General features: G+C 43.8%; 1 protein-coding gene across 1 annotated transcript in view; it reads right to left on the bottom strand.

Annotated features, from left to right (window-relative positions):
- Window positions 1-1571: 1571 nt before the first annotated feature.
- The window catches only part of Mfap3l (microfibril associated protein 3 like), a 39266-nt gene continuing 13888 nt past the window's right edge, over window positions 1572-26949 (bottom strand). The window contains exons 2-3 of the mRNA XM_051169955.1: window positions 16985-17412; window positions 1572-4069 (exon numbers count right to left, since the gene is read on the bottom strand). Of these exons, the coding sequence (XP_051025912.1) occupies window positions 3129-4069; window positions 16985-17282 (1239 nt within the window). The 5' untranslated portion in view covers window positions 17283-17412 and the 3' untranslated portion in view covers window positions 1572-3128. The remainder of the gene's footprint in view (window positions 4070-16984; window positions 17413-26949) is intronic.

Here is a 26949-nt window from a genome sequence, read left to right as displayed (position 1 = left end):
TTTTCAGAATTTCAAGGAGGAAATTGCTAGAGATATGACCAGGATGACCCAGAAACTGGAAATTGTTGATTTTTAAAAAAGAATGACTATAGAAGATCCAAAGGTTGGGACTGAGTGTTGAACACTGGGATTGAGTGTTGAGTGTTGGGATTGAGTGAGTGTTGAGTGTTGGGACTGAGTGTTGAACCCTGGGATTGAGTGAGTGTTGAGTGTTGGGATTGAGTGAGTGTTGAGTGTTGGGATTGAGTGTTGAACACTGGGATTGAGTGTTGAGTGTTGGGACTGAGTGTTGAACTTTTAAAACTGCCCAAATGAGTCCATCATGCACATGCATGTGTGCATGTATGTTCAACGGGACTCCATGAATGACTCTAAGAACCTGAATGGGTCCCTGCTTGAGGAAACTATCAGCTGAGTGTTATGAGGTCTTCCACATTTCACATTCTAGTAAGAGGCTGTTCTCATTCTGGAAGACTCTGTGGAGGGGCAGCAAGAGCACAGGATTGCTGGATGGAGAAATTCCACAGGAAGCCAAGCTCCATTTAAGGTGGAAGAGTCTAAGAACATCTGATGCCTTCAAGGGGGTGGTTTGAAAATCATCCACCTCTACTGCAGTCAAAAGAAGCAAAGTCAATCTGGAAACATTCTTTGGTCATATATTTCAGCTCTTGTTTCATAGAAAATCTGCCTACTTTAGCTGATTATCCTAAATCAGCATCTACATGGAATGGATGCCTTGCCCTGCAGTTTCTATGGGGAATTCTGCACATGGGGTTGGATGGAACAAGAACTGAATAGAATAGATTTCACATAGCATCCACAAAACATTCACTGCTTAGTCTCTGGTGTTACCCTGGGCAGGTAAGCATTTGTCAGTCTTGATGAAAATAATAGAAGGTATATTCTAAGGGCTGGAAATAAAACTTTTCTTCAGTGTGACCATATAAAATCCCCATTCAGAGAGCCCCCCAAAGCAATCATGGCTTTGTATGGATGCAGGATGCAGAGTTCTTTAGGTGACCTATAAGACATTTCAATTAGGTACCAATAGGAAATTCCTCTTAAAGGGAAATATGATCAAACTCCACTTCGTCAGATTGTTTTCCACTTGGACTGTCAGTAAGCATGTTGCAGTCACTTCTTACAGACAATTCTACTACCCTCACTTACAGATACCCCCTGCTGCAAAGCACTTATCATACAAGCACCTGGCCTCATGTCCCCGCTTTTGCTCCCATTGACTTAAAAGGGTTATTACAATTTGAAGACTTTCATGGAATTCTAAGAGAGTGCCAAGGGGTCATCTAGATCACTGCATACATATTCTATTCCCACTTCAATGATAAAAGATAAAAACCCCAGTGAGAAAGAGGTTATCCAAGGTCACTTCCTCTGATGGTGATCAAGTACTTATTAAACACTCTGTTCTGATAAGCCATGCAACCTCTGACATCATAGCCCCATCACACTCACCACGCAATGTGGCCCCAACTCTGACACCTTTTTAAAGGTTTTAGTCTCCCTTGTTTGCTGAGTATGAAATAACTCATCATTCTTACCGAGATTAAATTTAAACTGTGGTAGAAGTGGGCCTCATAATTTTGGAGGGGAAAAATTCTAGATTTTGTTGAAAATGCTGTGGTAGTTTTCATTTGAGTGACACAGCATAAAGTTTCTTGTGAACCCAGATATGAAAGCAAAAATCCTCAAAAACAATCATGAAAAATTCAAAAATTTAAAATGTTGGGTTATTTCTCTGAATGTGATGCCATTGGGGACAAACGGTGCTCAGAGTTCAGTCCCTCTCTTACAGATTGGCCAAAAGCCTGACAGCTCGGTATTGGCACAGTCAAGTATTAAACCTCTGGGTGACTGGTTTGACTTTCTTCTCTGAGATCAAGCTGCCTTACACATACTATGTGTTAGTGGGACAAACAATTCAATCGTTTCAGGATAAAATCATCGATGTCATTGTCCTCATGTTTTATGCTCCTTTTCAATGACCAATGAGTGAAATATGCAGTCTCAGGGGGAACTGCTTATGCTCACCACAGAGACACTAGTTGCTGCCCTAAATCTACTGCTGAGCTGACCACACCCTATGGGCCCTGCAAGGCCTTCTGGGAAGCTGACATGTGGTACCTATAGGAATTCTCCAAACACCTCTGTTTTTGGAAGCAATAAATCTCCCAGATAAAGAATCCATCTTCATTTGGAGGGTGATGCCACTTGCATGTAAACCAGTTTCGTGAGTGCTGTAGGGACATCTAAGCATTTACAACCTTGCCCCACACCTCAGCAGAGCTCTCCTGAATGCTCTCAGAACTGGGCAGGTAAACGTTTATATTTGACTGTTAAAGTGCTATTTGGGGGCAAAGCTTTTTTTTTTCTCAGTTTCACAATAGCAGCTTCATTGGAAACAAAGGCATATGAAATAGATGTGAAGTTATTATATTTTTAAAGAGAAAATTAGGAAAAAGAAAAAGTGTAGTAACTAATTCGGAGTGTCACAAATGACAGATATCAGCCGTGTCAGTGACTGATACCCAAGACTCTGAGGTAAACATACTAAGGAAAAAAATAAGGACAAAGGGGACACAGAAGACTCTGGCAGAAAGAGCAATTAATATTAATAGAATAACATCTACTCCATTATAAAAGAAGTGTGAAGATAATGAGAACTGAGAAGAAAGTGCAACAAACCCGTGTATGAGCGTTTGCTACTGTAGCAGACCTATAATTTTCAAAAGGAAAAGCAATTCAGTATGCATTAGACAGGGCTCCTGAACTCAGAACATCTTACTTATTAATAATAGTGTCCTCCTGGCCAAAAGGGCATCACCAATTACGGGATTTGGCGGAGAATGGCCTCTGCAACTCAAGATCACACGGACAGACCTCTGCCCCATCTTATCAGTTCCGTCCCCCAGTACTTCTCACATCCTTTCCTACTGGGGTGATTCCAGTCACATGAACTCAGCGCAGGTGTCGTCCCTCTCACGGGGCATCACTCCTACCTAAAGGGATGAGCGTCTCCTGGTAAGGCTTAGCGGCAAGTGCATACTACATTTGTATTATAAGGAGCAGCCCCTGATTTTCTTGATATGCATAGCTTTTCGGAGTTAAGATTAGACATGGCTTTCGTAAATGATGCAGGTGTTTTTGTCACATGTCACTGCTGGCTCTGTTGTTTCTAGGTGTGCTGGTGGCAGTCCTCGCTCCGGAGCCTCTACAGGCGACGCCTCTTCCGACGACGTCAGCTCCGTGGTCGTTATGTCTGTAGAAGGCTCCGCAGTCTCTGGGGAATGTTCCTCTGACGGCTCCGTCTCCTCTTCTTCTTTGACCTCAAACTGTCCACCGCCCTCTTGGTCATCCACGTGATCCTTTTTGGACTGGGGGTGAACGGAGACCTTGATGGCAATCTGCTGAGGTGGCTGTTCATGCAATGACGAAGCGTCGGAGTCGCCGGTCGGGGAGTCGCTTCGCTTCAGAGAGTTGGGGATTGTGTATACCTCGTCCCTATCTGCGGCTTCTTGTCCTTCTGGGGTATGCCTCACAAAATTCTGCCCCTGCTCCTCCAGCCCGACCACTTCCATGATCTCCTCCATGATCGTCCTGCAGTTCATGATAAGCGGAGGCAGGGGCACGCTCCTGGCAAGCTCTTCTATGTACCGGGCAAACTCCATGGTTTTGAACTGAGTCACTTTGGCGAGCTCTAGAGTTTTGGCTGAGGTGATGATGGGGATGCGCTTAGCAATCTCAAACGCCTTTTGCAGCTTCTCGGCACCCTCTGTCCTAAAGAACTCATTGATGGCTTTCTCAGTCTTCTTCAGGTGGCTGCTCATCATACACAGGCGGGTAATGTTGAGGATCATGACAATGGTGAAGGCCACGAGGCACACGACCATATAGTACACACCCATGTCTCCAGAGGTAAAGATGACTCTCAGGGTCACCGTGTTGTTTACCGTGCCGTAGATATTAGACGCCACGCACGTGTATTTGCCTCGGTCTGAGAAAGACACCTTGGTGATGTTCAGGACGCCACCGTCCAGCATTTGCCACTTTCCTGTTGGGAAGGAAGGGAAGAGAATTCAACCAAGCGTTCGCGACTTCCATCGCCAAACAATCTTACACCCCGGTCTAAAACCATCCACGGCAACCGATGATAGCATCGAACGTGTGACAGCTGCGCTTGCTGTGTACTTGTGACAGTCTCTCACCCATTTCCTTTGGGGCATTGTAAAGAAGCACTAATGTGGGCTCCATGTTATGGGCGAGGAAACTGAGGTGCAGCTGAGCAGTTTCCCCACGATTACATACCTAAATGTAGTATGTATAACAAGAGTGTGGATTTGGACTTGGGAAGGCTGTATTTTTCCCCATCCACCAGCTTCTTTTTGTGGCGATAGGGTTCAAACCCAGGGCCTCACACGTGCTAGACAAATGCTATATCACTGAGTTGTACCTCCAAGTCTCTAGCACCCTGCTTTCCCCATATCCCTCCCTCTGAACTTCATGCCCTCTCTTTTGTTGTTGCTGCTATAATTAATTACCCCCCCCCTAGTCCAACTAGTGCTATTTGTGTACTTGTGGGTATTCGGACATTCCTGGAGTTTGGGCAGCCCACTAGAGGCAATGTTTCCAAAGGAGTGAGACTTCCTTAGTAGACAAGGTTGCATTGTTATAGTGTAGGACTCCAAATCCTTGTAGAAAATGAGATAATCTGGAAAAAGGGCAGCGTTTTAAAGAAAGAGTTCCTTAAAGCTTTTCTGGCTTGCCTGTGAGCAGACCTCCACTGAGCACACTTCGCTGGGGAGTCTGAGGCCTTTTGGGATGGAAAGCATTTTAGGTTCAGCATAAAATGTGGGGAGAATCAATTAAATTGTAACTGCTTGCTTGGGAGACTCTTATTTGGGATTGCTGTCATCCTTCTATGACTCCAGTTATTTAAACCTAATCCATGTCATTAATTTTGAGAATTCACAGTAAACTGTCTACACTGTTTGGAGTTTGTAAGCTGACAATGGGGTCACATATGAATTAATATCAATTAGTTTTAACCTTGAACATCAGTGAAGTCCCATCAGGATGATGATAAGCCTGGCAAGGGGGGAGAAGGCACTCGGATAAATATGACCTTATGCTAGGGTGGGAATGTGTGGGTCTAAATCCTGTGGGATGAATGAGATGAATTTGGAGCCTGTGCTCCTGGACCTCTCAAGATTTCTGTGAAGTTACACCTTAGGCTTGGTTTCCAGGTACTGGGTCACAGTCAGAAATTTAATACTGATACCCACTTCATATTGTCTCCTACAGAGCAAGGAAGCGTCAAGCTAAGACTCTTGGAAGTTTTGAGGAATGGGCAGCTAGTTCTTCATACAAGGCCTCTTGTCCTCTGAAGCAACCAGAGGAGGTAGGATAATTTAACACAGTTTTCAGTGTCTGTTATGGTCATGTGTCTGAATTTGCTTCCTGCCATCACAACAGTGATACAGTGATTTTTTTACTTGCCACTGAAAGTCTAATGAGGCTGGGACTGGCTCAACTCCTTCTCATGGCAGAGCCCTTGTCTCGCATTCACAAGTCCAAGGCCCAACACTGCTAACTTCTAGAACTTGGTGTCTTCTAAGGCAAAGGGCATGTTTAAAGAGGCTAGATTCAGCAATGCTGATAGTCCCCTGGGGTCACAACATTTCCCCGTTGCCCGCTGTAGTGACTCTGGCAGGAGACCACCACTCGGATGCTGTCAACTTTCTTTGCCTTTTGAAAGAACCTGTATGAAGAGTGGTTCCTGGGGTCCCAGAGGAACCCTAACAATCCAGCCGGTGTACTTTCCCTAAGAGCAGAAAGTGCTGGCTTAGAAAGTCCATTGACTTCAGTTTCTTGTGACTGTGCAGGACCACACAAACCCAGCATGGGGCCCATCTCATGTCCATTCCGGTGCAGCTCAGGCAAGCTTTCCTTCCCTGTCTATGAATTTGAATCCTCCTGCTGAAGATGAAGCTGCACACACAATGACTGGAGGCCAGGGAAACTGTTCTATCAACTTATTTTCTTATAATGCGCATGTTTTATGTAGACTACAGCAGGCAGTTGGGGTGGGGGATGGGAGGATGCCCTGACTGATGGACAGTTTATTCTACATGCAGGGTGCTGGGCTTCAGAGCCTAACCTAGAGCTTCCCTGGTGGAAGTTAACAGCTCTCCTCTCTCTCTCTCTCTCTCTCTCTCTCTCTCTCTCTCTCTCTCTCTCTCTCCTCTCTCTCCCCGCCCCCTCGTCCTTGAATAGATTTAGTGAAATTCTGTCCCTTTCACAGGAAACGAAAATGCAAAAATGCACAGTAGCTACAAGGAGGAGATGTTTTTCCTACTGAGTATTTATAAATGTTCTGAATTTGACCTTTATTCCAGATATGCTTTACATTTTCTATTGACTCCCAGTTATCTAACCTGGGGGCAAGCAGTTGGGTTCAGACATGCAGACTCTTTGAAAGTGTCTTACTGAGTTGTTAAAAGCAGCATAGTTCGATATCAAACACACCCTGATCTGTCCATATCTGCAGTTCATTTTGGGGAAACTGGACTTTTAGCAGATAAGTGATTACTTACAAATATATTATGGCTCATAGCTCAGAACTATGATTCCTTTAACATTTCCTGAATGCTTTATCCAAACCTTAAACATCTCACTTACTCTCTCTTTTTTTTTTTTTTTTAAGCTTTTTTATCTATGTGTAGGTATTTGAACCTGCATGAGTTTACACGCACCGTGTGCATCCAAAAGCCCACGAAAAACAGAAAATGGAGTCGGGTCATTGGAACTGGAGTTATACACAGTTGTGAGTCATCGTGTGGATGCTAAGAACGAAACCTGGCTTTTCTGCAAAAGGAGTAAGTGCCCTCAACTGCTAGGCCATCTCTCCAGACACCTGTTTGCTTTTAAAAATTGAAGCCGAAACACATATGTGTGAAGTGAGTATTATGACTTACCTGTAAGGCATAATAAATATAAATACATATATTATGATGCCCAAACAGTTTTTTTTTTTTTTTACCATTACTTAATTAAATAACAGTGATTTCCCTTCCAACCTAGGGGGACACTGACACATCATTATATTTCTTGAAGCCAACAGCATGTTTTTTTTTTTTTTTTAATGGATTCAGGTAATATCAATGCCACTTAGGGCCCTGCCGATGTGTCATATGGGAAAATGAACACGTGATCTAGATTAACATTCTGTCACCAGACCACATAATAAGTCGAAATACTGGAAGCCTACAGACAGACAGACAGGCAGGCAGACAACAGAGAGACAAACAGACACACATACACATGCACTCAAGCACACACACCTTCCAAAGCTTACGTCAGATGAACTAAAGTTCTGGTCCTCTGCTCTCAAAAGCTAGATACGTCTCTATCTGTTTCTTCGTCTTGACTGGTAAGTTTACTCTTTTTTTTTTGGACCCTAAGGTTCCACATTCTCCTTAACCTCAGCTTCCTGTCTGCCTCGTGAAAAATACATTTGCACATGGTCTACTAACACAAAGGGACTGGAAAACCAGAAAAATGCCATGAATTATGCTTTGTGGTTTTCCTCCCTCAGGTTGGACCAGGCTCAAGAAGCAGCTCCACAGGGCAGCTCCCCTGCCGGAAGGCTGGGGTACACTGTCTCTGGGTCGTAGTGTTCCATCCACCTCTGTCTGTGAGAATACCTTCCATGAGACCTGTACCGGAAAGGCCCCGACTTCGGTTGTGAAAGACATAACAACGCCCACAGCGGCTGTCACAGGAACGCTTCAGTGCCGTGACTAGGAGGCAGGCGCACACCAGGCTGCTGCCCGGTGGTTTGAACTGTAGCTGCTGGGACTGTCAGAGACATGCACTGAATTTTCATGAGGCTGGGCCACTTCAGTGCAAATCAAAACCTGAAGTGTTAGCAGCTGAAGCCAAGGCAGCCCCAGGAGCAACACTTTGGGAGGTAATAAAAGGGCAGGCTGTTGACGATTGTAAGTCTGAAAAGAAAACAGAAGACTGGAGGTCAAGGATCCTTCCCAGCATTCACTTGAGCCACTTGTCTTGTGCTCTTTCTGCTTCTGGCTAGGGTTGCTGCCCCTACCTCACATTCTAAGCTCCTCCTCTCTTCCCAGTGCTGCCTTGCAAAGTGACAACACCTCTGAGGCTTCAGGATAAAACACAGACATATTCGCTAGTGTATATTTGTGGTCAGTTAGCAATCTGTCACTGTCTTCCTCTAGGAACTCCGGGCACAGGAACACCTCTCACATGTGAATGAACGCGTTGTGACAACCTCTTCGACGAAGAGGAGAACTAAGAGATATGGAACTAAGAGATGTGTGGGGTTTGAGCTGTGCTGCTGGGGATGTGCTCGGCTTCACGACAAAGCTGACATTTTCAGGAGGGCAGCGATTTTTTTTTTTTTTTAAATCTTGCTCACTCATTCATCCAACAGACATCACTGAATAAGCTGTCTATGTACCAGGCTCTGCATTGGATGAGACGACAGAGACAAGTAAGACAGGACTCCTGACTACAGAAAGCGTCCTGTCCCTCAAGGGACTCCAATAGACAGCTCTAGTACTGTGTTCCAAGTGCAAGAGCATGCAGAAGAGGGAGGCCAGCAGGGGGTGAAAGTGGGCAGGGGACTGAGGGGGATGGTAGAAGAAGCAAGAGAGAATGCAGTGTGGGGCGCTGAGCTGACAAACCAGGCATAAAAAAAACCAGCCCCCCCCCAAAAAAAGCAGGGCTTGGAGGAAGACAGGCTTGAAAAGAGTACAGGGCCAGAGGACAGGGGGTTCATGACACCAAATGGAACAGGAGCACTGGGCCCCTTCAACCTCTGCATTTTATCTTTTTATTTATTTATGTATTTATTGGTATTTTTAAATTAATGCATTCATATTACATCTCAATAGTTAGCCCATCCCTTGTATTCTCCCATTCCTCCCTCCCTCCCGCTTTCCCCCTGCTCCCCTCCCCTATGACTGTGACTGAGGGGGACCTCCTTCCCCTGTATATGCTCATAGGGTATCAAACATTTTATCTTAACTGACTTTTCCAGACATGACACACACATTTCTTACATTAGGAAGGACCCCGGGATCTTCCTACCACTTCTTCTCTGTGTAGACGACTCTCCTCCTCACTCCTGAGTCCCCTGGCTGACTTCCCCTTTCTATCCCATCTCATGCCTTGGGCGGCCATCTCTGAGACCCTTATTAAGTCAAAGAAGAAAGTTCCAGATTAAAAGTAACTAGCAGCAGTTTTAAGAATGAGGAAGAAGACGTTCCAAATGAGTGGGGGAAGACCTTTGGGATAACCAGCCAGACACTGAAAAGACATGTAAACCTGTTTTATGTAATAAATAAAAGTCCAACCAAGCACTCTTAATATATAAAATTAAAACTATGAAATGAATAGAGGACATGAAACTTTGGTTACCCTGGGGGACGGAGGCCTTTTCTAGGCATTTAAATGAATTTCAGAAGCTATAAAGGAAAATTTGTCACAAAAAAAGTTGAAAGAAGTTAGAGATTTGGAGAAAATTCTAGAATATCTGACAAATGCTTAATGGCTATGAAACATAAAACAAAAGCAACCCAACAAAAACTCCAAACAAACAACAACAGCAGCAGCAGCAACAACAACAACAACAACAAATCCTTATGAATTAAGACAAAAATCTGAAATAACAGGGAAAACATATGAACAGGCAATTCATAAGAAACAAGGACCAAAAACTGTCAATGTTTTCTGCCCAGAATTTATTAGACAAACCATAATTATATTTAAAGGGACCAAAGTCCTGTTTTAAAACATTCACCTTTCATGTTGCCAAAATAAAGAGGAAAGCAACGGCTGCAAATTGCCTTGCTCATATTGAGGGGGAGGACACTGCCCACACTAGGGGCATGGTAAACTGGGGCATCTAGAACCTTCTTCTAGACCTCTTTTAATTTATCAAATCAAGCAAACTTCTTGACCGATGGGCAAACGGTAATGAATCAATGTAATGAAAAAAATTAAAAACAATTTTTTTTCATTTTCAAAATAATGTGTCTTGCTTAGATTACATCTCCTCCTGGAATTCTCCTCCTATGGGGATGGGGCATAGCTCTAGAACTTTCCTTTCCTGTCACTGGTCTCTAGGAGACACTGCAGTTTGGTTCCAAGGCAGGTGGGTAATAAGCCTGGCAGGATCATGATCCTGGCATGTTGGCTTGGGCACAAGTTACATCACAATGTCACACCACCGGGACAGTAGACTTTCTGGTAAGGAGCTCAACAGGACTATGTGGTTGGAGTTAAACTTGTAAGGAACAAGGAATCTTCCAACACAGGTGCCAACATGGCTCAGCGTGAAGCCAACCCACGGCACCACCGCAACTATCCAGCGCCTTTGCAAATGGCTTCTCATCAAATTACTGCAGTGTGAATGAAGAGCCCCAAGGAAAGCAAGGACAGAACCTACAACAATCCAGTGTGTGGTTACAGCCTGTCTCTTCAAAATCCAGCTGTGCATCTTCCCTGCTTTTCCCGAGGCCGACCATTAAAGAGAAGCTTGATGCTCTCAGAAAGTCCACATTGTCTTTTTGAAGGAGAGGGTTATCCCTTAGCAGCATTACCCTGAATATATGTATAAACCACTGGACATGTGCCTCCGCTATCTCCAGAGAGTAGGGCAAACAGATTAAAACTGTTCCCAATCTGTTTAGGGTACTTGGGCTCCTCAGCTTCACAGCCTTGCGAGAAGAGTGTACAATCTGACAAAATCAGTAGGCTATTTTTTTTAAACCAATATCCATAAAAATGATTTGGTGGTGAGTATTGCAATGCGCATTTATGTAAATATAAATTGACAGTCTCTCGAGTATCGTATTACATCAACGCTCTTCAAAAAAGCACAGGCTGCATGTGTTTGTGCCTATAGATGTGATGCATATTTTCAGCTGTGTGGAATGCAGGCTGCTGAGGAGAAAGGATCTCATGCCGCTCCACAAAATATAATTGAAAATAAATTCAGTACCGCATGGCTGCACCTGTTCCAAGGCTGCTGCTGGGGCAGATGACAGCCCCTTGAAGCCACTGCAAGACTCAGGTTACAAACACCGCAAGCAAGCCTCAAGCCTTCTGGTGCTCTAATCCCCACCCTCAATCCTCCTAAGAGTCCTCTTCAGAGAGAGAGAGCTGGGGCAGCACTAACAAGCCATTTCCTATGTCACATGGAGCAAAGGTGCTTGGAATAATAGCTCAGCTTTTAGTGCAGGAAGGTGTCCGGATGGAAGGATTTGCTGTTCAAGTCTGAAGCTCTGTTCTGCTTTGAAGAATTAATATCTGAAAAGAACCTGTTGCCTTTACATCCTGGCAAAGGAAAAACAAAAACTGATTCTCTTGCTAATTTGATATAATCTTAATTTTAAAAAAATGCCAAGCATGTCATTCTATGCTTGTTAGCTATGGACTTTTCTGAGAGTAACTATATTTGACCTTCCAAAACAGGACACAATGTACCTGCTTCATAAGTGACTCCCATCTGGGAAATCTGAGTTGTCATTCTTACATGGGATGGACCTCAAAGGGTCCTTTCATGCCTAAGACTGTATATGTCTGGTTTTACATCCCAAATTAAGCACAAGTCACCGGAGAAACACTCAAATGGCGGTTATTAGGCTAGGTTTTAATATGAGCCAATCTTGAAAACAAACTCAAATATCATTAAGTGACACCCTTTATGGGGAAATACATTAAGGGTTTAAAGACCCTGATTCAGAGCTGGGTGGTGTTGGCACATGCCTTTAATCCCAGAATTCTGGAGGCAGAGGCAGGTGGATCTCTGAGTTTGAGGCCAGCCTGGTCTACAGAGTGAGTTCCAGGACAGCCAAGGCCACACAGAAAAAAACCCTGTCTCAACAAACAAAACGAAACAAAAAGACTTGACTCAGAGATTTACTTCCGAAGGTTTTCTTAGCATAGGCCAGGGCTTCTCCTTGGAAAGTGTGGTGCTGGTGCATATGGTGCTGGGTGACTAATTCTGTGTTGTAGGACCTATTCTGTTTATGGTACACTTTTTAGCAGCTGACCGTGGAGCGTCCCTGTAGACCCCCCAGTTATGAGGGTTGAACTTGTCTCAGAATTGGCCACATGGACGCAGTGGTGGTAGGAACAGGTTCCAGCTGAATATCCATAAGCACAGAGTCAAAATGGAATGTTTACCCTGCACTGGACATACTGTGCAATTTCCATATATTTTGCCTTCAGGAGAAGAAGGGTCTCAGCTATCAAAAAGTCCTTTGTGCACCAAACCAGAAGGTTATTTTGAAATTTCAAATAGCATTTAAGGAGATACTCTTTTTGCACTTACTGGGAAAAATTGTATGATTATTATTAGTGTGTATCACAGTGCGCATGTGGAGGTTAGAAAGGACATCGGGGAGGTGTTTTTCTCCTTCCACTGTGGGTGCCCAGGGTTCAAACTCAGGTTGCCAGGCTTGTAGGGCAAGTGCTTTTACCTACTGAGCTGTGTTACCAGCCCAAAAATAAAATTTAAGAAAGTTCATTTATTTTGAATTATGGGTATGAGTGTTTTGCCTGCACATATGTATGTATGTATGTACATATGTACGTACATGTATGTACTTTGTGAATGCTTAGTACATGTATTGGCCAGCAGAGGGCATTGGGTTCTCTGAAAATAAGAGCTATGAGCTGCTATGTGGATGCTGGGAATTGAATCTAGTCTCTTGTATGAGGCAGCCAGCACTGAGCCATCTCTCCAGCCCCAGAAAAGTAGTTTTTTTGAGGTTGAAAAACGGACAAAAACGAGAAATTATCCAAAAAAAAAAAAAAAAAAAAAAAATCTGTATTACAAGAGACTCTGTATTAGGAAATGGGGATTTTAGCATTTGAAATACATTACGGGTGAGGACAGAGCAGAATATTAACAATAATATTAGCAGCTGTCATTTACCTGAGAAGTTCCAGGCACCATACCAGGCATTTAACAGACAAGTGTTTATTCAAGACTTGCAAGTCAGCTTGGTAGTTAAGAAAGGATTCTCTCTGGTTTACAGCAGAGAAAACCAGGGCTCACCATAGCTCGCCACTGCATAAACTGGTTTAATGCCTTTGGGTGAGTATTTTTAAATTCTCAAGTATTGGATGTACTAAGTGAGGAATTTGTACAGATTTTTTATTGGCTGATTTCCTACTTTATACTTAAGGGACAGGGTGGTTTATATTTAATGCTGTGAGAACTGATTCTCCTACATGTTGTGTGTCTGTGTGTCAGTGTGTGTGTGTGTGTGTGTTTGATAAAGCAGAGAGGAAAGAAATGACCCCCTTGAATCCAGTGTGACTTGCACTTTACAGAGCTGGTGAAAAGGCACTTACTAGACTATTAAAAGATTCTGCAAAACAGTGGAGCAATGTAAAGGCAGCTCAGGTCAGTTTTCTGTGCTGTTTTCAAGAAAATTCTTAGTTGTGCTTGGCAACAGAGTAGTATGCAAAACAAATACACACAAAAAGTAGACTTTTAAAAAAGGGGGGTTTAAAGGAAGAATTTGCCACTTCCAACAGCCAGGCATATTTCCAGGGTCTTGGACTCGTCAACTTTCTTGAGATACTTATTACTTCTATTATATACAGCTCTGATGGTGGTGCTAATGTGAATTTAGATGCTTTGATATCACAGTGAGAAAGCACAGTGAAATACATTAGAGAATTAGTGTGTTTTGGAATAATTGGGGATTTTTCTTAACACTTCCCAGACGAGTAGACATTTCTACTCATTTCTAGCAAAACGGAAAACTGAAAACAGAACATTTCTGGCATTTTGAGCTTGTGCATATTTTAATTCTGATTGTGCTCTACCACACGGCTGGTGGGCCATCTGAAACGTTCTCTTAGTGGACCTCCAAACCGTAACTCTTCTAGATGGAGCGCACATATTATGCTTTCCTGATACCCTGGAAATGAATTGAGGGGAACCAGAAAAGCCAAACAAACCAGCTGCTGCTGCTACTGTCAGGGCAGGAAATGGCTCCATTCTTTCTAGCACAGTATAGGAGCTATTAACTTTCTTGGCATAAATGAGATGTGAAATTGTTTCTTTCTCAGCTAGTCACAAAGTCAGTCATAATTGGGAAACTGACCAATGATTATGAACACATTTGTGTGTGCATCATACACACATACACACACACACACACACACACACACACACACACACACACACACACACACACTACAGCAAAGATCCTAACTCTAACTAGGTTGATAGTGGTTATGAGGTCTCTTCTCTGCAGGAATGTTCCCCACACTTTTGCTGTTAGATGCTCCACAATGTTTCTCACCAGTTTAAGGCTAAACATACTCGTCTGACAGATGGAAAATGAACTAGAAGTTTTACATATAACCGAGTACACAGTGCTCGTGCAAGAGTTGTTAATGAAGATTGTCTGTATTTGATTCATCTGGCTTAAATGGTGCCCCTGCACCCCTGTCGTATCTACATAAACTCCTAATAATGGGGTTTTAGCTTCCTGTAGTCACTCACCCTTTTGCTTAGTTGCAAATGAAATACAGCCCAATTTAAACTTCTAGTGTACTGGCTTGAGAACAGAACCCTGCATCTGTGTTATAAAATGGACATTTACTCTATCAGCAATGAGAAGTTAAAGACTACGGGCTCTCCCAGGCTGTCCCAGCACCACAGCAGTGCTAATGCCCTCCTGAGGAGCTCTCTCCTTTCTTCCATTTCCCATGCACTGCCCGCTTGCTAGGTGTGATGCTGGCTAGGTGTGACACTCACTAGAGTGTGATCGTTGCTGCATTTCCCCATGTGGCTCATGCTCTGAAATGATGATTATTTCGTGCTGTAATTACAAAAGCTGGGCTGGGACATCAAGTACTGGTATCATGAGCCCTTTCCTAAACACTGAACACACATCTTCTTCTATGAGATTTAAAGCAGCTAACTGCTTTGTCGGCAAGTCTACAGAGAAGGTGTGAGCGCGGGATTCTGGTGCTGCGATTCTCAAGATGCTGTGTGGGCAACTTGAGCTTCCACAAGCAAAACAAAATGAAAACAACTAGAACTACTGTCTAGCATAGCTCAGTCAGCTGTACAGACAGATGAAGAAGGCAAGCCAGGGGGTTTACTATCTGAGACTGACTCCATGGTTCCAAGGACCTTTTCAATGAAGACACTGTGTATTTCTTTAAGCAGTAGGGTACAACCGTGGAACAACGTTCACAATGATGTGACTGAAATGTAGGCACCAGCATTACAATATTACTTTGGTTTTTCTCCTCTCTAGGACTTGGCAGTTGAGTAGACAAACCCCTCTTTCAACACCCAGGAGTAACCTTTGCTTCGGGCGTCACGTGGTCTAGAGCTCCTGAGCCTCTAGGTTTTACCCTGATGTCCCTAGGAGTCCCTGAGCTTAAAAAACAAGCTGCTAAGGTTACTGAGGTCTGTATGTGCGTTACCATGGCTACTATCCTCCCTTCTCTCATGTGATGTCATCCTTTTGACTTGTGGTTGTGGAAGGAGGGGTGGTGTTTCTTGTCTCTCCACTGTCCGTAGTGAAGGTTCCATTTGATTGACAGCAGGACCTCGGGCAGATTTCATAGATGTCTACAATGTATGTAAAGTCTCCTACACCTTCAAATTCCTATGATAGCACCATTAGAGTTGGAGAATGGCTGTCCTTTGCCTAGGTTAAACATACGTATGATTTATAACATATAATATCTTGATCGAAGGGAAGCAGCTATATTACGCAGGATAGTCGTGAGTGGCTAAGCTGAACAATGTCAGCGGTAGCGTGGCAGCCAGGGGCACATCCCAGGCAGTTAAGACTTCTAGCAGCCTTCTCCACTGGGAACATTACTGTGAAACAGAAGTGTGCAATTGCCAGAACCTCCTAAGGAGATGCAAAGCATTTGGCTTTCTTCATTTGCAGAGCAATTAAGATAATACGAGGGGAAGAGATTAAATATGTAGGTTTTTTTTTTTTTCCTTTCTGGAGCAGAAACTCTTTGGGGGATTGTTCATTGGTTAGAGGGTTAAGGAGTGGGGAGGGCAAAGCAGAGGGAGGAGGGGGAGAGGGGCTGCTTCTGAACAATAGTCTTTGTATTCCCCCACCCCCCAGTGCCCTACTTCATCACAGTCAAAAGCCGAACTAGGCAGATTAACTCCTTCACGTCAATCACCGCGTGCTGGGATTTTCACACAATCACTCCTCACATCTTAAACAAGAAGGGTGATTCTGGATGCCTCAAAGCCTGTCTCTGGACACCACAGAGCCTGTCTTTGGATGCAGTGTCTGGTGAAGGAAGCTCAGGGTTTTGGGAGAGGATTCACAATTTTCAGTCAGAAACTTATTAAATATCAAGAGTCTTCTCTGCTGCCTCAGGTTCCCAGGCTCCTCCACACCATGGACCTCAGCCAGTGTCTCCAGAGCATGGAAAGCACTCTGCCTGTAGCTGGGCTGAGAGCGTGCACAGACAAGTCTTTAAGAAGTTGGTCCTTACATCCATCACGGATAAGCTAAACGGACATACAATGATAATCAACTGCTCCGTTGCTCATTTGAATCATTCCCAGGACAGGAAAGCAAATCTTATAAAGGGGAATAAACTCAAGGAACATCCTCCTCTAAGTATCTCTAATGTCTTAAGTGCATCACAACATACCATTCTAAGAGGTCTTTCTAAAGACATCACTGTTTGTCCTTTGTATTCCAAGTCAACGTGTGGAAAGAGTGAGTTAATTACATCTTTGGGTCCCTAAGAGTATAGAGTCTCCCTTATGCCTTTGCAGGAGACAAAAAAAAAAAAAAAAAAAAAAAAAAAATCTTTAGGTGACTTGCACGAGGACAAACAAGTAACATTAAGGGTATGGGATTTTAAGTCCCCATTTATAATTTATGATAGACGGAATTTGGAAGCCTACCTCCTCCTCTCTCCTTCTCGTCGTCGCTTTCTTTCAGCAGCTTGCCAACAGAGTTATACCACTTAAAGTCTAGGTCAGGAATGCCATAAACACTGCAATTAATCAAGGCACTGCTCCCCTCCTTGACTATGATATGGTCAGTTCTGGCAATGATGACGGGCACAGAGCCCAAGACCACATCAGTGCCATTTAAAGTGCTGTTGCTCACACTCTTAGCAGTCGCTAGAGTGGATGCTAGGATTAAAAAGGGCACAGAAGGTGGTAAGCACAGAGTCAGATGGCTCTTCAGCAGACCCATCTTCTTTGCTTGTTCCGTAAGGCCAAGGGATGGTTTGCCGATGGGATCTTCTATCAGACTGTACACTGTTCAGAGCAGGCCATGGGACAAACCAGTCCTGGATCCATGGGCTTGGTACTTGGTCAAGAATCTGTTAAAAAGAGAGAGAGAGAAAAAAAACCACATACATGCCAATATTAACATTGATACCTTAAATAAAACTTGTAAAGTAATAGCAATTCAGCTAAAGTATAAACTTCTATCAGTTTTAAGTAAATCACATACTCTGGTGCTCCAATATTAATTTCTATGACAGGGATCTTAATGGGATACATTTATATTTCTGTATTAAAAGAATAAGAACAAATGTATTTCTTATGCTAAATGGATGCCATCTTACTTTTTGTGGTTTTGTTTTGGTCTTTTTGGTTGTCATTGTAGAGATGGGATATCCTACAGTGAAGTTTGGCTGCAAATTTTCTATGTAGCCAAAGATAGCCATGACCTCCCAGCTCTCCTGCCTCTAATCTCCTAAGTGCCGGGAGTATGGACATGTGCCCCCATGGTGGAATATTCCATTACTTCTTAATTTACTTCTTAATTCTACATTACTTGTTGATGTACACTTTTTTCATTTAGTATTACAAGGTTCCTTCTACCCCACCCCCTGTCTTCATGAAAACCCAAGGATCCCTTTGTCCTTTTCAGTGCATTTCACCAGCCCCAGCTCTGACAGCTTTAGGAAGAACTCTCCCAGAATCTGCCTGGCAGAAGAGAGTATCAAGTCTCTTCTTGGTAGGCTGCTATCCTTCCTCTGAGTGCCACCAGGCCTCCCCATCAAGGGGACGTGGTAAAAAATGGGGCACCAGAGTTCATGTGAAAGTCAGTCCCCACTCTCCACTCAATGGTGGAGAATGTCCTGCCTATCAGCTAGATCTGGGTAGGGGTTCGAAGTTTACTGCCCCCTCAGTCACAGACATAGGTAGGGCAGGAGAGTAGGAGGAAAGCGGGAAGGAGGGAGGGATGGGAGGATACAAGGGATGAACTAACAATTGCGATGTAATATGAATAAATTAATAAAATATTTTTTAAAAGTCCTCATTAGAGCATCCATACCTCAGTTGGTTCCCATCCCTAGAGCCGTGTGTCCTCTCCCTCTCATTAGTGTTCCTGTTACCCACAGACTGACAGCCACTCACCGAATGCCCTGGATTTGACCTTCATCTGCCTCCCCGAGGCTGGGTACATCTTCAGGGTGTATAGAGTAACATGATGGGTTCTTCTAAGGTCTAACTTTCACCTTTTTCTTTGGCCCCCATCTCATCCACTACTCCTCCAGCCACACCCATGTGCCCAAATTCTAAATTCTGAAGTTCCAAGTCATTCCTGGGTTCTAAATAAACCACCTTTAGCAGCATTCTGCCATCTTTGTAGATCTCTTTCTCTTCTCTCTGAGCTTTTTTCTTCTTCAGTCTCTCTCCCCGTATTTGACTTCCATGTTTTATTTATGTTTCATTCAGACCCAACCTCCTAGACCACAGTCTACAATGTCTCCCCTCCTTGTCTTCATGACACATTTACTCAGCTGGTAGACGACCATGACCAAGCCAACTGTTTCTCATCCTCACTTCTATGCCCAGGAGGCAGAGCACTGCTGGGAAGAACTGCTCACGCATGTAATTACTATGATAATGAAGGAATGATCTCTGACTCCCTGCCAGGCGTTGCTGGCATCTGTCACTCTACCTGTACTCACTTGGTTCAGTATTGTCTTCCCATAATGCTTATGACATCATCAGCTTGAGAATCATGTGCCTTAACCCAGTGGTATTCTGATCTTAAAGCAGCAGAGACCATCTTTCTCCTACCAGTGCTTTGGGTCATAAATCCCCACTACCTACCATTCCATGTTTTGGAAAGCATCTTGTGCCTTATGCTCAGCTCCTTAGGTGCTATTTCCTCCCCCAAACTATCATGTTCTATATTTTATTTTCTCTTTAAGTTGTTCTTGTTAAGACCACTGATTGCTCCTTATTGACATCAAGGCAATTGGTATTACTAATCATTCTTTTTCAAAATTCTCCTTCCTTGATTTGCACACTTAGTTAAAAAATTCTGAGATGGAGCCTTGTTTTGCATCCTAGACTGGCTTTGAACTCCCAGCCCTCCTACTCTTGAACTACAGACAGGAGTCACCATGCCCAACACCTGCTCTCATGCTCCTCTTAATGTCTTAAATTTAGATAATTCCCAGGGTCCATCATTGGCTCCCTCTTCTTTTTCTTTAGTGCATCGCCATTTCTAAGGTTTCCTCTATTCCTTCTGTTCCCACCCATACTCTGTTGTTTCCAATGCCATTTCTTTAATCCCTTTTCCCAAGTCTCTGGTCAGTGTGGTTAACATCCCACTCAATGTCTTTGGCTGGATATTTTTTGTAGTCACTTCAAATTTAACGTAACAGAGGCCAACACATTTGTATACTCAAAATATGCTACATTTCTTGGCTCACCTCTTTGTTCAAGGGCCCATCACCTGTGAAGGTCTGAATGTGTATCTACTCTCATTTCCTAGAGCATCAGTATACTGTTGGTTTCACTTCAAGAACCACAATGACTAGCCCAGCAAGATATCCCCAATGGTGCAATAGTGGCATATGCATCTTAGAACTAACAAATAGCTATCTAATTTGAATTATGGACTACTCATTTTGATGGAGCCTAGACCTGGTACTGCGAACCTACAGATTAAACATGGTGCAACAGACACCAGTGGACAATCAACTACTCCCATTATCCTAAATCAATATACTTCTAACTTTTGGAAGCAGCTTCCATAGAGATCCACTAACTGGTCAAAATGCAAAGAATAAGCAACTGTGGGCTACCTATCCCCAATCAGTATATCTATACCACAAGTCCTACACCAAAGGCTCAGGGAACATAGCGGAAGAAAGGGTGGGAAGATTAAAGATTCAGAGGATCTTTAAGGATGCCTGATATGAGACAGTCTTCTAGACTTGCCTGGGTAGTGGTACCCATGAAATCCCAACACTGTGGTCACCTAAACAAGGCCTTCAAAGATGACCCCACAAGTAGACATGACAACAAAGATAAAGGAGATTTCATGAGGCCCCAGCCCTAGATGAACAGGGAGGGAGGGAGGGAGGGAGGGAGGGAGGGAGAGAGAGAGAGAGAGAGAGAGAGAGAGAGAGAGAGAGAGAGAGAGAGAGAGACAGAGAGAGAGAGAGACAGAGAGACAGAGAGACAGAGAGAGAGACAGAGAGAGAGACAGAGAGAGAGAGACAGAGAGAGAGAGAGAGAGAGAGAGAGAGAGAGAGAGAGGGGGAGGGAGGGAGGGAGAGAGAGAATGCAGTTGGGTGGGTAGGAAAGGCAGGTGCATCTGGGAGGAAGTGTGGGAGGGGGAGAGGAACATGATCAAAACAAATTCTTTGAAAATTTCACGGAACTTAGAATAACTGAATTAATTAAAGAACAAAGGTGCAATTAGAAAGTATTAATTGTATTATTTTTCATCCTTGCCACTGCCCTTTCTGAGAACTTGTGTGACTATCAATTCTGACTTCATAACCATCTTATCAGAAGTTGTGTAGCAGTCTTTTGCGTGACCTGTTCATCCTTTCTGTAGCTCCCCGTCCGGTTTCTATAGCCTTCCATAGCCCAAATCAGTCAGTGCTGTTCCTTTGAGTTTCTCCTCTTCCCAGTTTTAACCCTTCTTCTCAGTTTCTAATCCTTTCACACATTCAACAATATTTATTGAACATGTGCTATAGGCAGACTCCACTCTCAGTCTCGGAGATACAGAAGTAGACAACAAAGATTGTTACTGCTAAGTGGGGCTGACAGTCTCAAAGAAGCAGAAAATAGGTAAGCACATGTGAAAATGGGTGGCGCAGGTTTAGAAAAACACACGGTGATAGGGTTGGTGCTGCACTGGGCAGTTAGGGAGGACTTCACAGAAGAAGTGACACCTGAGCCAGGCCCTTCAGTGCTAAGAACTGGGGAAGAGAGCTCTGGGTAAAAGGCAACAGAAAGGACAGGGTCCTGGATAAGGAAGCACCACTGGAGTGGGTGTTACGCAATGAAGAGTGAGACGGGCCCTGACCAACGACTTCACAGGTCAGAATAAGGAGTGTTCACTTTAGCTAATGCTCACACACTGAGAACATTATGCAAGGGAATTGAAAACGTTCCAAACTCACTGTAGCATCACGTACATAGGGTAACCCTGACCCACTTTAAGTATGTACTTCATGTGCCTCTGCAACTGTCACGGTAAATAAGATTAAAGCAGTTCCTTATTATCCTCTTCCTTGTTTTAGCATCCTATGATCCAGTCTAGTGATATTTGAGCACAGGCCTACTGGGTTAAGGCTCATCTCCCCATATAGATACCCAGCGGTTTTAGCATCATTGTAGACAAGACTGTCCTCTCTCCAATGGATTACCTTGCCTTCCTGTCAAAGACTATCATATGTGGGTGGGTATATTTCTAAGCTTCTTATTCTGTTCCACTGATGTTGAGGTCTTCTCCTTATGCCAATACGGTACAGACCATACCTCCTCCCTCCTTCATCTGCAATGTCTGATGTGCCTCTGGCACAAAGGATGCTCAGCATGTTTGTCTGCTGAATGAGCAGATGTCTCTCCAAGGGAAGGACTTGACTCTAGTTTCAAATACAATTTACCTGAAGAGGTACCTACTAACGATAGCATCATCAGGCCACTATTTTTTTTTTCCAGAAGGAAGAAAAGCGTTTTCTCCACCATCTCCTGGGGATTCAAGTTTCTTCCTGTCTCAGTGTAGCCAGCCTTATGGCCAAGGCAGGTAGCGTAAGCTGTGAGCCACAATAGACCCTGATGTGACCCTGGAGATGGAGATGAGTGAACTTGTGGTTTCCTTGCACCTGGGTGGTTGCAAGTTGACATGTTCAATGCAGAAGAGGGGCTAGGAGTGGGACTCCAGGCTTCACATTGGAACCTGGCTCTGCTTCTATTGCTTGCGTATTTTTGGGGCAGCGGGGGTTGGGGGGGGAGGCAAGTACTTATTCAGCACAAGAAAGCTCTAGGTAAAGCAAGCACTGGCATATTCCCTGGCTTTACAGACAGGAATGCCTGGCTCCATATACAAAGCTGTCTTTCCTAGAGCTGGGCTTCTTAAGTCTCCTTTCTAAGTTACGCTATTTAGAAAATGTAGCTTGCGGGCCTAATGCCATATTGATTGTCACCCTGTCACCAGAAGCCATTGCAGTGGCTTCTAGTCTTGGATCCTTTGTAGGCACTCCAGGCTAAGAACGTGAAGCCTATCTCCGTGGCTTCACACTGAAGGGAACACACTGAGGGCAAAGGCTGGATTCTATTAGCTTGTTACTTCTGATGCCTAGGCCAGAGGAAATGCCCTTAGACTAAAGGCAAGATAAAGGTGGGAGAAGGAAGTAAAGAAATACTATGAGTAAGCAAACTGTAGCCCCCTTCACAATTAGGGAAAAGACAACAGTGATTCGTTAAAAAATGAGCGTGCAAGTCAAGAGCTGTTTTCAACCAGTGGCCAGCCTGGCTGGCCCTGCACTTTCAAATGCATTGTTTATGTTAGCAAGAAAGAAGCACACTATAGTGCTGTTTTAATCATCTCAGTGGGTACTTGGGCTAGATACATAGTGCCTTCTGCACCTGTCTTCCCAGTCTCTGAGATGGGCAGGCATAGTGACTTGCATTTTAAATCGGGAGTTTTAGTTAACAAGCTGCCATGCCTCTCTTCTTACTCCTAATCTATCTCTTTGTGAACTTACTAGTACAGTAATTTCAGGGCAGGTGATACAATTCAAAGACAAGGGGCTGCAGTGATGGCTCAGTGGTTAAGAGCACTGGTTGCTCTTCCAGAGGACCTAGGTTCAATTCCCAGCAACCACATGGCGGCTCACAGCTCTCTGTAACTCCAGTTCCAGGGGCTCTAACACCCCCCCACACAGACATATATGCAGGCAAAACACCAATACACATTAAAAAATAAATAAATAAATTCAAAGACCATACGGAAAGATTTGTGTGTGTGTGTGTGTGTGTGTGTGTGTGTGTGTGTGTGTGTTTAGTTTGGAAAAGAAAAAACACTACCTTGATGGACAGTAGCTAATTAGTAGTTATTCTAGGATCCCTATCTATTGCATGCCACACTCCTTCCCTTCCAGCTTTTACACAGCATTTTAACAGATGCTGAATGGTGAATATACTGCCGGGCACATAAGGGATGACCAGTGCTGTAAACTAAATAAATCATAGGCCATATCTGCTCATAGTCTACCTGCAGAGAGAGACACAGCTGCTCCTGGGTGACACGGGCTTATGACTGTGAGGGTTGAGAGTGGGCACTGGGCAGATGGAGAGATACACCTAGGTCATGTTTGTTAAAAGCGTCCACCTTGCACTTGTTGGGAGGGTCCAGGGCTTCCAGCATTCCCTTGGCACCCGCTGTGCATATGGAACTTCAGACACTCTCTCTACACCATCATCTTGCTCTTTTCTCTTTCCCGTCGAGGATTTCCTTAACAAAAAGCTCCAGGAATCCCATTTGCCCACTTGACTTATGAAGACCCGCTTCTGTGGAATCCAGTGGTAATTGTCAATGAGGAAAGTAGCATGCACTGGCCAGGGCACAGATGATATCACATGACTCGATGTTGGAAAAATAATCTCCAAGTGATTTATTAAAAAATAAGAGCCTATCACATTGGGATCTGACAGCAACACGAAAAGTTTAGTTAGTAACACCCTAACACCATGAAAGCCAAAACATTATGTGTAAGTACAATAACGCAGCAGCTTAAAACGCAGTTCTTCGAAATACAAGAAGAGCACAGGTTTCAAAGACAGGCTTCGACAAACGCTACAGTATGCAAATTGCTAGGCTTCCTGTGTTTGCTCATGGCCTGTGGGAAAATTTTCATCGGATACTTTATTTTCTATAAGTAAGAAAAAAAAAAAAAAAAAAAAAAAAAAGAAGAAGAAGAAGAAGAGAAAATATGTGGCAAACATCAAATGTTCTTTCTTTAGTTTGGCCCTTCCCTATTTCTCAACACTTGGATTTTATCTTCAAGTATTTAACAGGAAGCTCTATTGAGTCCTGCTTCTTTCTTCTCCGCCTACTGCCTGCAGGACTATAGTTAATGTATTTATGGAGTTGGAAGAAGAAAGGCCCCTTGTTATGAGTGTTTTCAACCACATGAATATACGTCATTGTTCTTTTTCTTAGCAGTATTGGTGCTGGCACCTTCCCATCGATGGGGACAAGCACTTTGTTTAATTACACTGTTTTCGCTGGTGCACAGGTGATGCCATGAGGCCAGGAGGTACCTTCTGGTTGAGGATAAATCCCTGACAAGCTTCCACGCCTGCACAGAGGAGGCGGTGGTGGCTGGAAAGGCAAGCTTGTCCAGATGGTGAGGGCGGTGGTGTGGAGTGCTGAAGACATGAGCACTCTTTCTGTTTACAAAGGTCACCGTGATCAGAACTCAGTGGCCGGTGATACAGAGGAGACCGCTACACTATCCAAAGAGAGAAGGGAGATTCAGGGTCTGAACAAAAAAGCCAAAGGGAGGGAAAGGAGTGGGCAAAGCAGAAAAAGGCACAAGGACTAGAATGTTTAAGACTAACTGGTAGTAAGTTCGGGTAATATCAGACCTCCTGATCTAAGAGACATCTCGCCAAGAATTAGTGTAGTGTTGTTGGAAGAACACACATGCAATACTCCTTTGGGCAGTGCAATCCTCTGTCTGCTAGAAATGGACCGAATGGTAGTTCTGACCTGCTTCTCTCATTTCCTCTAGCTCCACTGGTCTCTTGTCTCTGATGAATGTCTCAAGGACGAGCAACAGTGACCCTATCCAAAGTGTCATAAACCAGGAGGCATGGCAATCAGAAGGGTAGAGGCTGTGATTGACCCTACAGAGACAGAGACTAGGGGAGACCTCATGGCACTGTGAGTCCACTTTTGATTTACTGCGGGGTCAGGACTATTTCTAGCTACTTACAAGACAGAATAAAATGCATATCCCGACTCGCTGGACTGCTGCAGGCAACCGCTATAAACAATTGAGTGGAGACACTCCATAAATTGTCATTGCTACTCTATCCAACACGGCAGTGTAAAATCTCCCAAAGAATCTTTTGCTTTGTTAATTTTTTGACATAAAAGATATACATTTTTTAATGATCTGTTTTAAGTCATAGTTTTTCCAACTTAAAAATTAACTATAGGGTCTCATATGCCACACGTATACTGTAAATTTTGATGGTATACAATGCTAAGAAGCCATTCATGAATTTTTATCACAGCTTCCCTCCATAGTCTGTTGTTCTGGTTACAGATACATGTTACACGTATGTAGTGTGGCTCAGTTGGTAGAGCCTTTGCATGGCAGCATGACTTTCTAGGTTTGATCCTGAGTGGCAGATAACCTGAGCTCCGTGGTGCAGGCCTATAGTACTAGAACTCAGAAGATGTAGGCAGGAGGATCAGAAGTTCAAAGGTCACCCTTAGCCTCACAGTGAGTTTGAAACCAGCCTGGGCCATATGAGTCTTTGTCTCAAGAGATGGGCTAGGGCTTAAAAACATATTGAAATTGTCATGAAATAACTTAAAAAGTCCATTTGATGCACAGGGAAGAGGTTGTTGATAAAGTATTAAATCTAAGCTCCTAGAGATTGATCACTGGGAAGGATGTCTTCTAGGCATTTGTTACTGCAGTTTTTTAAAGAGAGAGAGAGAAAAAAAAAAAAAAACCAAAAAGCCATCTAGAGGAAGAAAAACATTATGAAAGGCCTTCCTCTGTAGATATAATTATTATACAAGTTGAAAATGGGTCAATCAATGTGTATCCACAGCATTAGACTACAACATTAGTCCTGGAAAACCTTAGACATTGTTCATAGAGGTCTTTTCTTCATGTAAGATAAGAAAGAACACAGGAGAAGGCAAGCCACTGCCAAAGATTAGTGGCTTAGGCCTGATATGAAGAGCCCATGGCTGCCCCTGCCTGGATGGGGCCTGTTAGAATGTCTTGTCACTAGAAAGGCAGTGCTGAGGTTGTTCCAGTACTTGGGACATGTGGTGAAGATGGTCATCATAGTGCGCCCTTCAGAGGAGCTGACTCTTCTTGTAGCACACATCTTTCTTCCTCTAGATCTCATGGGTGAAAACAGTTTGAGTCTCCATAAATGTAAGCCTTTAGCTGAACACACGAAACTTCCTTAAATGTGTGGTGGCAGGGGAGAGCCCTGGGAACACAATGCACACCGGAAAGGCGAACTGTTACAGTGCGTCCGTGCTGCCAGGTCAACGTCCCAAGCGGCTATGGCTGCAGACTTTTCAAGGGTTTTCCTGGAGCTGGCCAGGTGCGGTAGTGCACCCTTGTGATGCCAGCACTTTGGAGGCTGAGCAGAAGGATTGCTGTTACTTTGAAGTTAGCTTGGCTATGAGGTGAGACTGTCTCAAAAGAGTAAAATCAAAAAAAGGTGGAGAATTGTGGTAGGTAGGATGCTTACACTGGCATTTACCATTCATCTCATGTCATCCCAAGGCCAGGTCAGAAGTGCTTCTAGCTGTTTCCTGCCTTCTATGCTTCTAGCTTTGGAGTATATTTTCCCCAGCATTTTATTCTCTCAATAAAAACAAACAC

Source organism: Acomys russatus, chromosome 27, assembly GCF_903995435.1.
Source record: "Acomys russatus chromosome 27, mAcoRus1.1, whole genome shotgun sequence".
Classification (NCBI taxonomy): domain Eukaryota; kingdom Metazoa; phylum Chordata; class Mammalia; order Rodentia; family Muridae; genus Acomys; species Acomys russatus.
This window is presented reverse-complemented; position numbering and strand designations above follow the sequence as displayed.